The sequence below is a fragment of the Trichechus manatus genome, unplaced genomic scaffold, assembly GCF_000243295.1.
Source record: "Trichechus manatus latirostris isolate Lorelei unplaced genomic scaffold, TriManLat1.0 scaffold00002, whole genome shotgun sequence".
NCBI classification, from domain to species: Eukaryota; Metazoa; Chordata; class Mammalia; order Sirenia; family Trichechidae; genus Trichechus; species Trichechus manatus.
Window position 1 is genome coordinate 1973524 of NW_004443938.1, and position 15019 is coordinate 1988542.

The window sequence follows — 15019 nt, forward strand, 5'->3', positions numbered from 1 at the left end:
AGAAATGCCCTAGAAGATCAGCATTTTAGAAAAGGAAGAAGACAAAACGATGAGACATTTAAAATCAGGACACCCACTACAGTGGGACACGTGGACACAGCACAAGGAAGCAAGGGACGTGAGAAGTGGTGAAGAAGTGGCTTTCTCTTTTCTGTTTCTGGGCAGGGGAGTTGAAAGGCCGTTTTTTCTTAGAGCTGAATTCAGGAATCTCAAACCAGTTTTGCAGAAATAGAATGAAATTGGTTTTTTTAAACTACATTTATTTCTTTAGTAATCACAAACTTTCAGAAACGTTGGAAGTCCAGAACAAAGCATTTTTCTTTTCTCAAAACAAAGAGAGTAAGTGGTCAGCCTGGTCCCGGTGACCCCTGAATACTTTAGGGTGGGTTTCCTCCTGGCCAGGACACCCCTTATATAACCCTAATGCCCATAACCATCACAATCAGGTAGCCAACACTGATAAATTATCGTCTAATTCACAGACTGGTAGAGCAGAGACAGGCTCAGTGAAAAAGAGGAAGACGCTCAAGGAGATGTATTGACACAGTGGCTGCAACAATGGGGTCTAACACACCGACGATCGTGAGGATGGCGCAGAACCAGGCAGTGTTTCGTTCTGGTGTACACAGGGTCGCTATGAGTTGGAACTGACTTGATAGCACTAACAACAATAATCCACAGATCCCCTTAGAGCCTCACCAGTTGTCCCAATAATGTCCTTTCTAGCAAAACATTCAGGAATAAATTTCAAGAGTCGTGCGAGACCTATGCACTGAAAACTACAAAGCATTGCTGACAGAAGTTAGAGAAGACCTAGATGAGTGGATAGGTATATTCTCCTGGCTCTTGTTTCTTGGCGCTATGAGGTTCCCATGTCTCTCTGCTTGCTTCTCTCTCTTATATCTCAAAAGAGATTGGCTTAAAACACAGCCTAATCTTATAGATTGAGTCATGCTTCATTAACATACCTGCCTCTAATCCTGCCTCATTATCATAGAGGTGGGATTTACAACACACAGGATAATCACATCAGATGACGAAATGGTGGACAATCACACAATACTGGGAATAATAGCCTAGCCAAGTTGACATATATTTTTGGGGGACACAAGTCAATCCATGACAGGTGCTGTCGAGTTGGTTCCGACTCACTGACCCTATATACAACAGAAGGAAACACCGCCCGGTCCTGCCCCATCCTCACAATCATTGCTATGCTTGAACCCATTGCTGCAGCCACTGTGTCAATCCATCTCGTCAAGGATCTTCCTCTTTTTCACTGACCCTCTACTTTGCCAAGCATAATGTCTTTCTCCAGGGACTGGTCCTTCCTGATAACATGTCCAAAGTATGTGAGACAAAGTCTCACCATCCTTGCTTCTAATGAGCATGCTGACTGTAATTATTCCAAGATAAATTTGTTTGTTCTTCTGGCAGTCACTATAGGACTATATAGCACTTCTATCCAGCAGTCAGAAGACTCAGAAGGTTGCAGGATACAAGATCAATATTCAAATATAAACTGTATTTCTGCATATTGGCAACAAATACGGAAGCCCAGGTGGCTCAGTGCTTAAGTGCTCGTCTACTAACAGAAAGGTCGGCACTTCGAGCCCACAAGCAGCTATGCAGGAGAAAGACCTGGTGACCTGCTCCCATAAAGGTTATAGTCTAGAAAACCCTATGGGGCAGGAAACTCCTGCGAGTTCGAACTGCCAACCTTTCAGTTAGCAGCTGAGTGCTCCATTTCGCCACCAGGCTTCTTGCATAAAGGTAGATGAATAGATCATTGGAACAGAGTAGAAAGTCTATAAATAGACCTACATCTATATGGACATTTGGTTTTTGAAAAGGGTTCAAAGACAACTCAGTGGAAAAAGGAAAGTCTTTTCAAGAAATGGTGCTGGAGCAATTGTTTATTCATATGCCAAAAACAAACACGAAAAACTAAGACAAAACCCCAAAACCTTGACTCATACCTCGCTCTGTGTTATTTAAAAATAAATAAATAAATAAAACCCTAACCCCAAACGGACCACGGACTCTTAGGCTATATCAAGACTACACGCTTTTCAAAAGTATATTGCATAAGATCCATGGTTTATAAGTGTGTTTCCAAATTTGTGTAATATTAAAAGACATTCTTTGAGGACGATAAAGAACCACCTCCCCCCATGGGAAACCTCCAGAGCAAAAAAAAACAAAAACTGTTTTTCATTTATGGAGTTGATGGTTCAAATATTTAGCAACTATTGGGAATGAGATGTAGGCGCCAGTGGTGGCAGGAATGACAATTTTGGAATATGCTATTTATTTATCTAATAAAAATATGTTCTGTTTGTCTAACATCATTGTGGTATGTGAAATTGAGCTTTGTTTAATGTATGTGGTAGTGTTGAAAAATAGTCTGGCTTCTATGAAAAAAACATCAAGTTGTAAAAAGGCGAAGCAGTGCTGAGTCACAGACCCCAGGAGAGGTGGAGCGCGTTAATTAGAAACGGCTGGGAGAGAAGGGGTTCCTCACGGTGACTCTGGAATAAACAGTGCAGACGCTCAGATCAGAAGGAGTGTTCCAGGAAACAGCAGGGCTGATGGCGGCCAACAAGTTCTCTGAAGGGGCGAGGGAAGGGCAGAAGGGAGAGAGACGTCTCGAGCACTTGTATTGCTTAGCTCTTCCTTAAAACATGGCAGATGTTTTAGAGTGTGTCCAGAAAGATGCTTTAAGGCCTTCATCAGGGGAAACAATCAGCAATGAGATAAAATATTACTACAAGAACAGGATGTTCATTGCAGTGCTATTTATGTTAACAAACACTAGAAACAACATACATAACCACCAGTAGGGGGACACCTGAGTATTTAATTGCAGTGGTGGCAAAGAAACATGTGCATAGTTTCTTTTATTACACCTACCTTTGAGTTACCTATTACGGCACCTCTGTCCCTCAGCGCTCATGGTCCACATGCAAACTCAGTATGAGATTTGCTCTTCATCTTAACCCTTGTGTTTGCCTGACATATTGTGACTAGATATAGTTTTATCTGATGCCCAAAGTAGTAGAAAAATGTACAGTTTGGAGTGCCTAAGCAATTATGACTTTTCGGCTATATCCTACAAAGGGACTTCCCGCCGCTGTTGGGAGAGGCCACCAGGTGCTCAAGAACTGAGCAGGCACAGTGGCTTTGGTTTCCCTCAGACACAGAACAATCAAGTCCACAGTGACAGGCCATGTCACCCACCGACCAACAATAATTGATGAAGGAGCCCTGGTGGCACGGTGGTTAAAGTGCTCGACTGCTAACCAAAAGGTCTTGGTTCGAACCCACCAGCTGCTCTGCGAGAGAAAGATGTGGCAGTCTGCTTCTGTCATGGATTGAATGTGTCCCCTCAAAATGTCCGTCAACTTGGCTGGGCAATGATTCCCAGTATTGTGTGATTGTCCACGGTTTTTTGTTATCTGATGTGATTTTCCTATGTGTTGTAAATCCTGTCTCTATGATGTTGATGAGATGGGATTAGGGGCAGCTATGTTTATAAGGCAGGATCAGTCTACAAGATTAGATTGTGTTTTGAGTCAATCTCTTTTGAGATATAAAAGAGAGAAGCGAGCAGAGAGACAGGGGCACCTCATACCACCAAGAAAGCAGTGCCAGGAAAGAGCACGTCCTTTGGACCTGGGGTTCCTGTGCGGCCAAGAAGCTCCTAGACCAGGGGAAGATTGATGACAAGTACCTTCGCCCAGAGCCGACAGTGAGAGAAAGTGTTCCCCTGGAGCTGGCACCCAGAATTTGAACTCCTAGCCTACTAGACTGCGAGGAAATAAATTTCTATTTGTTAAAGCCATCCACTTGTGGTATTTCTGTTATAGCAGCGCTAGATAACTAAGACAGCTTCTATAAAGATTACAGCCTTGGAAACCCTATGGGGCAGTTTTACTCTGTCCTATATGGTCACTATGAGTCGGAATCAACTTGACGGCAACAGGTTTGATTTTTTTTTGTTTTGTATTGTTTTTGTTTTTTTGTTTGTATTGTTGTATTGGTGTGTGCCATATAGTGGATTCGATTCTAACTCATGGCGACCTCATGTGACAGAGTACAACTGGCCATAGGGTTTTCTAGGTTGTAATCTTTACGGAAGCAGATGGCCAGGTCTTTTCTCCCATGGAGCCACTGGTAGGGGGGTTGGAACAGCTGACTTTCAGTTAGCAGCCGAGCACTTAACTGTTGTGCCAGCGGGGCTCCTTAATGATTTATGATATAAGGCAAAAATTGGGCTCAATGCCCTCAATTAAATACATGTAAAAAGTTTCCCAGGTATAAACTCTTATTTGTGGATCAACAAAGCTGAGCTCCCAACAACCTGCCTTGCTCACCTTAGTCCACGTTTTTCCCGGCACGTGAAGCCTTCCTGGACTCCAGCCTCTGGGGACAGCTGCTGTCTGTGGTGAGGTGGGCGGGTGCTCAGGGCTACCACTGCTCTGCCACCCACCAGGAGCAACAGCACCTCCACACAGTGACGTCACTGGGGGAGATGGGGGGTGCCCACCGCACCGGGTGGCACTGTCGGAGGTGACACCAAAATGACGGTCTATAAAATGTGTGCCGCGTTTCAGCAGAAATGTATCATTTTTTATAAAAATATCCCTGAGGTTAGTTACAACAACAAAAACTTTTTTGTAAGCCCAGTTTACGTGTATAAATATACCTACAGGGCTAAAACTTTATGCTAATTTACTTTTTGAAGGTTCTGATGAGCTCCGGTCATAGCTGTCATTATTACCCAATTACAATGACGCTTCAAATCATGTGGTTTCATCGGTACAAGCTACAAGCAAGGGCTGTTGTTTTCATTGATGCAGGTGTTTTTCTAGCTGCTGATTTTGTCAAATTTTCTGGTGTTTTAGCTACAATATTGTGGTAATAAATATTTGTGAACATATATCAATAACTTTTTTTGAGAATGAAGTAGTCATTAAAGGAAAAGAGAAGAAAAATCAAAAATGGCTTCTGCTTACTTACTAATAATGTAACTAAAATGTAATTCAATGTAGAAAGATTGTATGAAACAATTTTGTTGTCAGTATTCATTTAATTTAAGAAATATTACATGCAAGCAATTTACAACTATATTTATCACAATTATTCTATGATTAAAATTGATAATAACCTTACATATATAATTATTGATTATATAACTCTTTGATAACTAAATAGAGAAATTGACAGTTTAAAACATGAAGTGGGGAAATGCTATGTTTCTTGATACCTGTTTAGGAACATAATTTAAATCTTAAATTGAGTTTTTTTTTTTTTTAATTTTAGTCTTTAAAATTTTCTTAAAAAAATCAGCACGTCTTGCAAATATCTATTGACATTAATGAAATTTTCCAAATTTTTGAATTATGGTTTAAAAAAAAAGACACATTAAAAAGTGAGATGGTGAAAGGCATTAATCTGCACAAACTCATTCACAAGCCCACAGCCTTGACGCTCAGGAAAAGGAAGCTCTGATTCAGTCGAGATGGTCACTAAGTGCTGAAACGCTTGTGTATTTGTTCCTGTTTATTTTGATGGTATTATTTCATTCATGACTATATTTCCATATGCATTGTCTATAATTTCTACATTATTTGGGCCATTACTGATTTTTCAAACCTAATCTATTAACGTAGCTCATATAATGGTAAAATTTAACATCAAAATGAATATAATTTTGATGTAATTCCTATAACAGTTTTACTTCAAATTCTATTGTTTTCTTACCAAGTTTTCCCTTTCACATGAACCTGTGTGAATCCATGTGGGCTGAGTGTAGAACATTGTCATCTGAAGGCGTAATTTTAACTTTGCTAGTTCTTTATGTCACAATTACCGCCATTACGTTCAGTGATATATGAGGACTGTGATTTACGAGCAACAGTAGTATAAAAATCATTACCAAGGACTCTGTACGGTCCTGGCATGAGAGGAGTTCCATGTGGTGGTGACACCAACACTATGACACCACTGCTTCCACAGGTTTTGCTGGTTTTTTTTCTCTGAGTCAAAGACGGCTGTCGTAATGGTCACCATTAAGAATCTGGCACCCATTGACTAAAGAATGCTACTTGCTCACAGACAAACAGGCAAAGTGACAGAGTCTGTGTCCCTTAGCAAATGTTCTTCAGTGAACCTGCCACATTCGTGGAAGGAACACAGGTGAGGAGATGAGGGGGCGAGAAGGCCTGAGGTGGGTGATCAGGAGATGAGGGGGAGAGAAGGCCCAGGGTGGGTGATGAGGAGATGAGGGGGAGAGAAGGCCCAGGGTGGGTGATGAGGAGATGAGGGGGAGAGAAGCCCTGGGGTGGGTGATCAGGAGATGAGGGGGAGAGAAGACCTGGGGTGGGTGATGAGGAGATGAGGGGGAGAGAAGGCCCAGGGTGGGTGATGAGGAGATGAGGGGGAGAGAAGACCTGGGGTGGGTGATGAGGAGATGAGGGGGAGAGAAGGCCTGAGGTGAGTGATGAGGAGATGAGGGGGAGAGAAGGCCCAGGGTGGGTGATGAGGAGATGCGGGGGAGAGAAGCCCTGGGGTGGGTGATGAGGAGATGAGGGGGAGAGAAGCCCTGGGGTGGGTGATGAGGAGATGAGGGGGAGAGAAGCCCTGGGGTGGGTGATCAGGAGATGAGGTCTAGAGAATGCCTGGGGTGGGTGATGAGGAGATGAGGGGGAGAGAAGACCTGGGGTGGGTGATGAGGAGATGAGGTCTAGAGAATGCCTGGGGTGGGTGATCAGGAGATGAGGTGGAGAGAAGCCCTGGGGTGGGTGATCAGGAGATGAGGTCTAGAGAATGCCTGGGGTAGGTGATGAGATGAGGTAGAGAGAAATTCTGAGAGTGGGTGTTGAGGATATTAGCTGGAGAGAAGCCCTGAAGTGGGTGCTCACTATTTTACATTAGGTGTTCCCAGGTGTCATTCATGACCAGCATCAACTCCATTTGACCTATCAAGTACTGACCTCCTGAGCCCTGAAGAACTCACTGCTGGAACTCAGGGTGGCTGAAAATCAGTGGCATTTTATTCTGGGTTCAGTGGTAGAATTCTTACCTTCCATGCAGTAAACCAGGGTTTGATTCCCGGCCAAGGCACCTCATGCACAGTCACCACGCTTCTGTCTGTAGAGGCTTGAGTGTTGTTATGATACTGAAAAGGTTTCAGTGGAGCTTCTAGACTAAGATGGACTAGGAAGACCAGGCCTCGTGATCTCCTTCTGAAAATCAGCCGGTGGAAATCCTAGGGATCACGATTGTCTGCTTCCCAGAGAACGATCCTGGGGCGGGGGCGGGGTCTGGACAGCGTTCCCTTCCATTGTGCACTAACAGGCATGAGTCGGGCTGATCTGATGTCAGCAACAACAACAGTGACCTGAGTGCGGAAGGTCCCTTTCTCATTTGTCTTTCCAGTATTTATTCATTCGCAAAACATTTATTAGAACATAGGGAATCGGTTATATAATTTGCTATTGTTTCCTATCACAACTTACTTGTAGCCATTAGAGAGAATGATGTATTGGACTACAGTAGACTTCACTCGGCGAACAACGCAGGCCACTAAATGAAATGTGTATTTACCACCTTATTGGGTGGGATAATACATAATAGAAATTTTAGAAGGATTCACCAGAATGATGATTGTTGAATAATGGGATATATATCAAATTAGGTGGGATTTGGGGTTACTTTCACCTTTTACTTTATACGTTCTATGTTGACAATATTTGTTGCAGTACACATATATTTCTTGTATATTGAGGAAAAAACAATGAAAGCTATTCCATTATTTAAAATGTGCATTGACTTTAGTTCTCAGCATTGCTAAGTAGCAACCCTCCCTGTCTTAGTCATCTAGTGCTGCTATAACAGAAATACCACAAGTGAACGGCTTTAACAAAGAGAAATTTATTCTCTCACAATTTATGAGGCTAGAAGTCCGAATTCAGGATGCCAGCTCCGGGGAAAGGCTTTCTATCTCTGTCAGCTCTGGGGGAAGGTCCTTGTCATTAATCTTCCCCAGCCAAGGAGCTTCTCAGCACACGGACCTTTGGTCCAATTAAAAAAAAAAAAAAAAAAACTTGTTGCCATCAAGTCAATTCCGACTCATAGCGACCCTATAGGACATGCTGTTCTCCTGGCTATTGTTACTTGGTGGTTCAAGGCCCCTCTATCTCTCTGCTCACTTCTCTGTTTTATATCTCAAAAGAGATTGACTCAAAACACAACCTACTCTTGTAGATTGAGTCCTACCTCATTAACATAACTACCTCTAATCCCGCCTCATTAACATCATAGAGGTAAGATTTACAACACATAGGAAAATCACATCAGATGACAAAATGGTGGACAATCACACAATACTGGGAATCATGGCCCAGCCAAACTGACACATATTTTGGGGGGACACAATTCAATCCATGACACTCCCTGAATCCATCTACACATACAACCCAATCCCTTGACAAGTTGACCCTAAAACTTCCCCATAAAGATTATTTTAAGAATAAAGTGTTACTCCTAGATTAATGGAGAACAGATAAACATAGAAGGAAGGCTGTTGCATGCTCTTTATTTTCAAAGCATCTGCACTTAATGCTCTAGGAGCCAGGTTCTCTGAGAAAATATGCACGGAAATACCTCGTCTAGTATTCCTATATTTTAGAGAAAAGGAACTTAAACCAGAAAGGGGACTTAGAGAGTCTGACATCTGAGAAAACTGAGGAGGCTCGGCCGGTACCAGCTAGTTGGCAGCACGTCGGAGCCTGATGCCCAGCTCAGGGCTGTCGCCAACATCAGCGGTTCTCAATCTCGGATGCACATTGGAAACACCTTGGGGACTTCTTAAATCCTGATGCTGGATCTCACCCAGAAGTTCTGAGTCAATCAGCATGGGGCCGTGGCCAGCCACTGGGGTTTAAAAAGCTGCCCAGGTTATTCTAAATGTGCTGCCGTGGCTGACAGCCACAGCACTATATCACACTGTCTCCTGAATCCCTGGCTACTCATGCTTAACGGATCCCTGGCTACCCTCCCAGGTGACCTCTGCTCAACTGCCTTCCCAGGTGGAGGGTGTACAGCTCAGCTGGGCAAGTGGGGGATGGAAGACGCTGGGACAGAATTCTTACTGGTTCTGGCCCTATCCTTTCTTGCCGTATGATAGATGATTGCCTTCCTTCAGTCCAACCACTCCTACAATGGATCTAGACATCTTCTAACCCTCATCTTCTGCCCAGGAACACAAGGAGTCATTATTAGAGAAGATATATGCCAATGTAACCAACCAAACCAAACACATTGCTGTCAAGTTGATTTTGACTCATACCTACCACATAGGACGGGGTAGAACTGCCCCATAGCGTTTCCAAGGAGTAGCTGGTGGATTTGAACTGCCAGACTTTTGGTTAGCAGCTGATCTCTTAACCACTGTGCCACCGGGGCTCTTCCGTATCACTAATGCTCTTCACCAAGCCTATGCTATTGGAGACCCAAGATTAACCCAACACTGGGCAAATTAAAATTCTGCTCTTACTTGAGCTTCTAGGTGAAAATCTGGTCTTATTAAAATTGTACATCAAGTCAAATTCCACCACCACTGAAAGGTTTACTATTACCTTCATTTTTCCTCCTGAAAATTGTTTGCAGACACACTGCCTCTTTGTGAATCTCCGAACACTGCCTCTTTGTGAATCTCTGAATATTTTGCAACTATGCTTCATTTTTTTCTTTTTTTTTTTTTTGCAAGGATCTCGCAAACACCATGGCAAGAAGAGGAGTGTTGAGTTTGAGTGACAAAGGAAGGCTCTGAGACCCAAAATGTAGAAAATAGTGTGCAGTTTTATGTCAGCTAGCTGTGGTCAATACCATTGGTATTGATGGTATTGAGGGAAGAAGTCTAAGCTGCACTGAAGGCACTGGTGAAAAACAAGGCTCCAGGAATTGACAGAATACAGATTGAGATGTTTCAACAAACGGATGCAGCCCTGGACGTGCTCACTCATCTATGCCAAGAAATCTGAAAGACAGCTACCTGGCCAACCAACTGGAAGAGATCTGTATTTGTGCCCTTTACAAAGAAGGGTGATCCAACAGAATGCAGAAGTTATTGAACAATATCATTAATATCACAGACAAGTAAAAGTTTGTTGAAAATAATTCAAAAGTAGTACATCAATAGGGAACTGCCAGAAATTCAAGCCGGATTCAGAAGAGAACATAGAATGAGGGATATCATTGCTGATGTCATATGTATCTTGGCTGAAAGCAGAGAATACCAAAAAGGTATTTACCTGTGTTTTATTGACTGTGCAAAGGCATTTGACTGTGTGGATCATAACAAGTTTAATAGGTAACGTTTCGAAGAATGTGAATTCCAGAACACTTAATCATGCTCATGAGGAACCTGTACATAAACCAAGAGGCAGTCATTTGAACAGAACAAGGGGATACTGTGTGGTTTAAAATCAGGAAAAGTGTGTGTCAGGGTTGTATCCTTTCACCATGCTTATTCAATCTGTATGCTGAGCAAATAATCTGAGAAGCTGGACTATATGATGAACACAGCAATAGGATTGCAGGAAGACCCATTAACAACGTGCGTTATGCAGATGACACAATCTTGCTCGCTGAAAGTGAAGAGGGTTGAAGCACTCACTGATGAAGATCAAAGACCACAGCCTTCAGTATGGACTACACCTCAACATAAACAAAACAAAAATCCTCACAACTGGACCAGTAAATAACATCATGATAAACGGAGAAAAGATTGAAGTTGTCAAGGATTTCATTATACTTGGATCCACAATCAACACCCATGGAAGCAGCAGTCAAGAAATCAAAAGACACATTGCATTGAGCAAATCTGCTGCAAAAGGCCTCTTTAAAGGTTAAAAACAAAAATAAAGATGTCACTTTGAGGATTAAGTTTCCACTGACCCAAACCATGGTGTTTTCAATCACCTCAGATGTATGCGAAAGCTGGAAAATGAATAAGGAAGACTGAAGAAGAATCGATGCATTTGAATTACAGTGTGATGAAGAAAATTTAAATAGACCATGGACTGCCAAAAGAATGAACAAATCTGTCTTGGAAGAAGTACAGCCAGAATGCTCCTTCGAAGGAGAAGACTACTTCTCACATACTTTGGACATTTTATCAGGAGGGGTCAGTCCCTGGAGAAGCACATTATGCTGTATTCAAAGGAGAATTTAAAAACAAAATTATTCAAGGCTTTTTATTCTAATGCATGAAGCACCTCTTTCCTGCAGAATGTAACTGTCTTTCCTGGAGGCAGAACATATGTTGTAGAACATATGAGGTTGTCCAAAAAAAAATTCTCTTGCCAGTGTTTCTCAAATCCAGCTACACTCGAAAATCAAGAGGGGGTGTCTGAAGGCAGAGTGTCACTTCTAGCCAGGGGACCAGGGCCACAGCCACCCAGAGCCAGAGCACCTCTGTGTGGGAGGGAAGTGAGGGTGTCCCTTGTTCAGAAGGGGCTCCAGGCAAAGCCCTGAAGGAGCCGAAGGCCCTTCAGGATGGGACCTCTCCGGGTGCAAGTAGGCTGTTCTGGGGCCACAAGCAGAAGGACGGACTTCCTGGAACACTCTTGGTGACACAGACTGTGCATGCCTCCTTTTTGCACCCTCTCCCTGCTCATACGTGGTGGTGTTGTTAGCTGTCATCACGTCGGTTCTGACTCTTGGTGACCCCATGTGTGCAGAGAACTGCTCCATAGGCTTTTCAAGGTTGTGACCTTTTGGAAGCAGATCGCCAGGCCTGTCTTCTGAGGCGCCTTTGGGTGGGTTTGAACCGCCAACCTCTAAGCTCGTAGTCGAGTGCTTTACTATTTGCGCCACCCAGGGACTCCTGCTTATGTATACGGTTACGTAAAGGAGCCGAAGATGTCCCTGCGTGTTGGCCCAGGCTGTTTATGTGTTCTCAGCAGATGGGGGCCTGTTAGTCCAAAGGGCCCACCAGTGGCCATCTCAAATGTTTACACATCCAGTTGCTTTAAAAATAGCCCAGATAGACAAAGCTATCAAGACAGTAAAAAGGATCAGTGGTTGCTTGGGGATGGGGGGGAGGGGATGAGCAGATGGGGCCCAGGGCACTTCCAGGGCAGTGACACTATTCTGTTTGCCGCTGCAATGATGAACACGTGACACGCATTTGTCAAAACCCATAGGACTGGGTCTTGCAAATGGTTAATGTGCTCAGCTGCCAACCGAAAGGTTGGGGGTTCGAGTCTACCCAGAGGTGCCTCGGAAGAAAGGCCTGGAGATCTACTGCTGAAAAATCAGCCATTGAAAATATTATGAAGCACTGTTCTACTCTGGTACACGTGGGGGCGCTATGCCTCCGAATCAACTGGAAGGCAACTGGTACAACACAGAGTGAACCCAAAGGTAAACTAGAAACTTTAGTTAAAACAATGTATCAGCATCGGTTCATCAATGGCAAGAAATGTACACAGTGACGCAAGATGTTGCTAAGAGCAAAAACTGCAGGGAGAGGAGGCAAGATGTGGGAACTCTCAGTATTTCCTGCACACTTTTTTCATAAACTTAACTCTACTCTAAAAAATACAGTAAAAAGGAAAAAACACACATAGCCCAAATAAGCAGATTTGTAGCCATTTGGATCCTGCATGCTTTGCACATCCCAACACCTGCTAGCCTTAGACGAGATAAGCCCTGTCATGTTAAGGACCCCCAGCCACTGCTGCCCTTCACAGCTCTCTGACACAGAGACCCCCACCTTGCTGCTGAGGGACATCCCCCAGACAAGTAAGCCCCACTCTCTGCTTTCCCTCCCTGCACCCTCGTGCCCGTTACAGCGTCCCTTTGTACAATTCCACGCGGAATCTCCTTATTAGGATATTGTCGTCCTCCTGCCCCTCTCCCTCCGCACTGCGATGTGAGCTCTGAGGGAGGAGAGCCCTTCTGTCTTATTCACTCTCTCCTCCTGGGACCCTGCCTGGCTCACGATGCGAACTCAGTGATTTTTTGTTGAGTAAGTGAAAGAATACTGAATTCTTAGTTCACTTGCATGGTTAGTAGAGTTCCTCAAAGGCTTTCTCGGATACGTAAAAACGTTATTGAGTGGGCTTCTTGTTTACATTTTTAAAGACCAGTCTTTCCCCCCGCCCCCCTCAAAGCACAGGAGGATGCTTCTGTCTTCCTACAACCCACTGGTTCTCTCACCTTTCCTAAGGGCCGTTAGGGTGGGAAGGAGGCCCTGGGGGCTCAAACCGGGGTTACATACTCGACTACTAGCTGAAAGGTTGGCAGTTCGAATCCACCCAGAGGCTCTTTAGAAGACAGGCCTGAGGATCTGCTTCCAAAACGTCACAGCCTTGAAAACCCTATGGAGCAATTCTACCCTGCACACGTGGGGTCGCCATGAGTCAAAATCAATTCCACAGCAGCTAACGACATTAGGATGAAAAGTCCTCCACATCTGAAGAGATGTTTAAACCCGACCCAGGACAGTCTGCCAGCCTCACACTGAAATCCTATCCTCCATCTCGTGTGATAGGTGTTAAATCCTCTTGCACACAAAATAAAAAGGTGCACGTTTTCATTAGCATATCAAGTATGCTAGACCTATAGTGTTTAAATCTATGAAAGATTAATAAATGTTATATGTATAAGTAATTTATGTATTTACATAATAAATATATTTTCACTGAAATTGAGACAACTAATATAAGCTGTGCCTTTCTTTAAACTATCTGTTCAATACTTGGAATTACTTTATTTTACTGATAACGTGAAATACAGTTTCAATATAATGGATTCCAAAGTTTTGTACTAAAGTGCTTAGAAACTTTTGTGCAGCCCGAGGAGAGTTGTGATCATCAAGTTCGCCAAATACGTCAATATATTATGGCCATCAAACGCGCATATTCCTTAAAGCATTAAAGTAACAAAGCCTTACTTCTGTAGTACTAGTGCATGACACCAGGGGGCGAACTGAGCTCACTCTTTGGAAGGAAGACTGAGAAGACTGGGAGGACTCACCTCTAATTTGTCCAGGTGAGGGAGACAGAAGACCTGTCCTGGAGCTGTTGGGATGTGCATAAAGGCTTCCGAACCTCTCCACTCTAAGCCAGGTTCGAGTCCCAGCCAACGCACCTCATGTGCAGCGACCACCTGTCTGTCTGTGGAGGCTTGTGTATTCCACGATGCCAAACAGGTTTCAGCATTGCTTCCAGACTAAGACACACTAGGAAGAAAGGCCTGGAGATCTTCTGAAAATCCAGCCAATGAAAACCCTGTGGATCACAATGGTCTGATCCTCATTGGATCGTGGCACAGGACAGGGCAGCATTTTGTTCCACTGTGCATGGGGTCGCCATGAGTCAAGGGCCCCTTCAGACCCTTTGGGTCCCCGGCTTTAACTCAGTCTCCATTCTAGGGCAAAGTAAAGCCAGATGCTACCTCCCCCAGAGAACACGCGGTCTTTGTCGGAAAGGTGATCCAGACGAAATGCCAGCATCGCACCAGGCACGCCAGAAGGTGAGGTGAACAGGACGGCAGGGTGTGGGAGGGCTTTTCCCAGACCCCCAGCAATGCGGCGGGGCCTCGGTGCTGGCGAGTTCTGGAGGCGTTCCGGCATTCTCGCCCTTTGTCTCTGGCCGATTTGTGGGCGTGTGTTACGCGGAGGACAGGACTTAATGATTTAGAAACACACACACACACACAATGACTTGCTATTTTGGAAAGCTGGCTTGTAATGAACACTTTGGGTCAGAAAGTACAAGGCTGCCAGACCCCCTTCCGGTTATTCACAGAAGATGCAGAAGCGGCTCGTGGAGCCACGTCCAGCCCCGTCTGCGGAGGCAGAAGAAGCTCGTGGAAACAGCGCGAGAACGGCGAGGGGCAACGTGGCCAGCTGTGTGCATCCTGGGGACGGAATCCTGGGGACGGAATCCTGGGCAGGCCCTGCGGGAGAGGGCCCTCCCCTTTCTCCCAGGACACTTTCCCC

At 44.3% G+C, this 15019-nt stretch overlaps 1 protein-coding gene across 1 annotated transcript in view; it reads right to left on the reverse strand.

The window, feature by feature from the left end:
* DACT2 (dishevelled binding antagonist of beta catenin 2) overlaps positions 1-14650 on the reverse strand; it is a 66270-nt gene extending 51620 nt beyond the window's left edge. Inside the window, exon 1 of the mRNA XM_004368934.1 lies at positions 14473-14650. Coding sequence (XP_004368991.1) covers positions 14473-14650 — 178 coding nt within the window. The remainder of the gene's footprint in view (positions 1-14472) is intronic.
* Between the last annotated feature and the right edge of the window lie 369 nt (positions 14651-15019).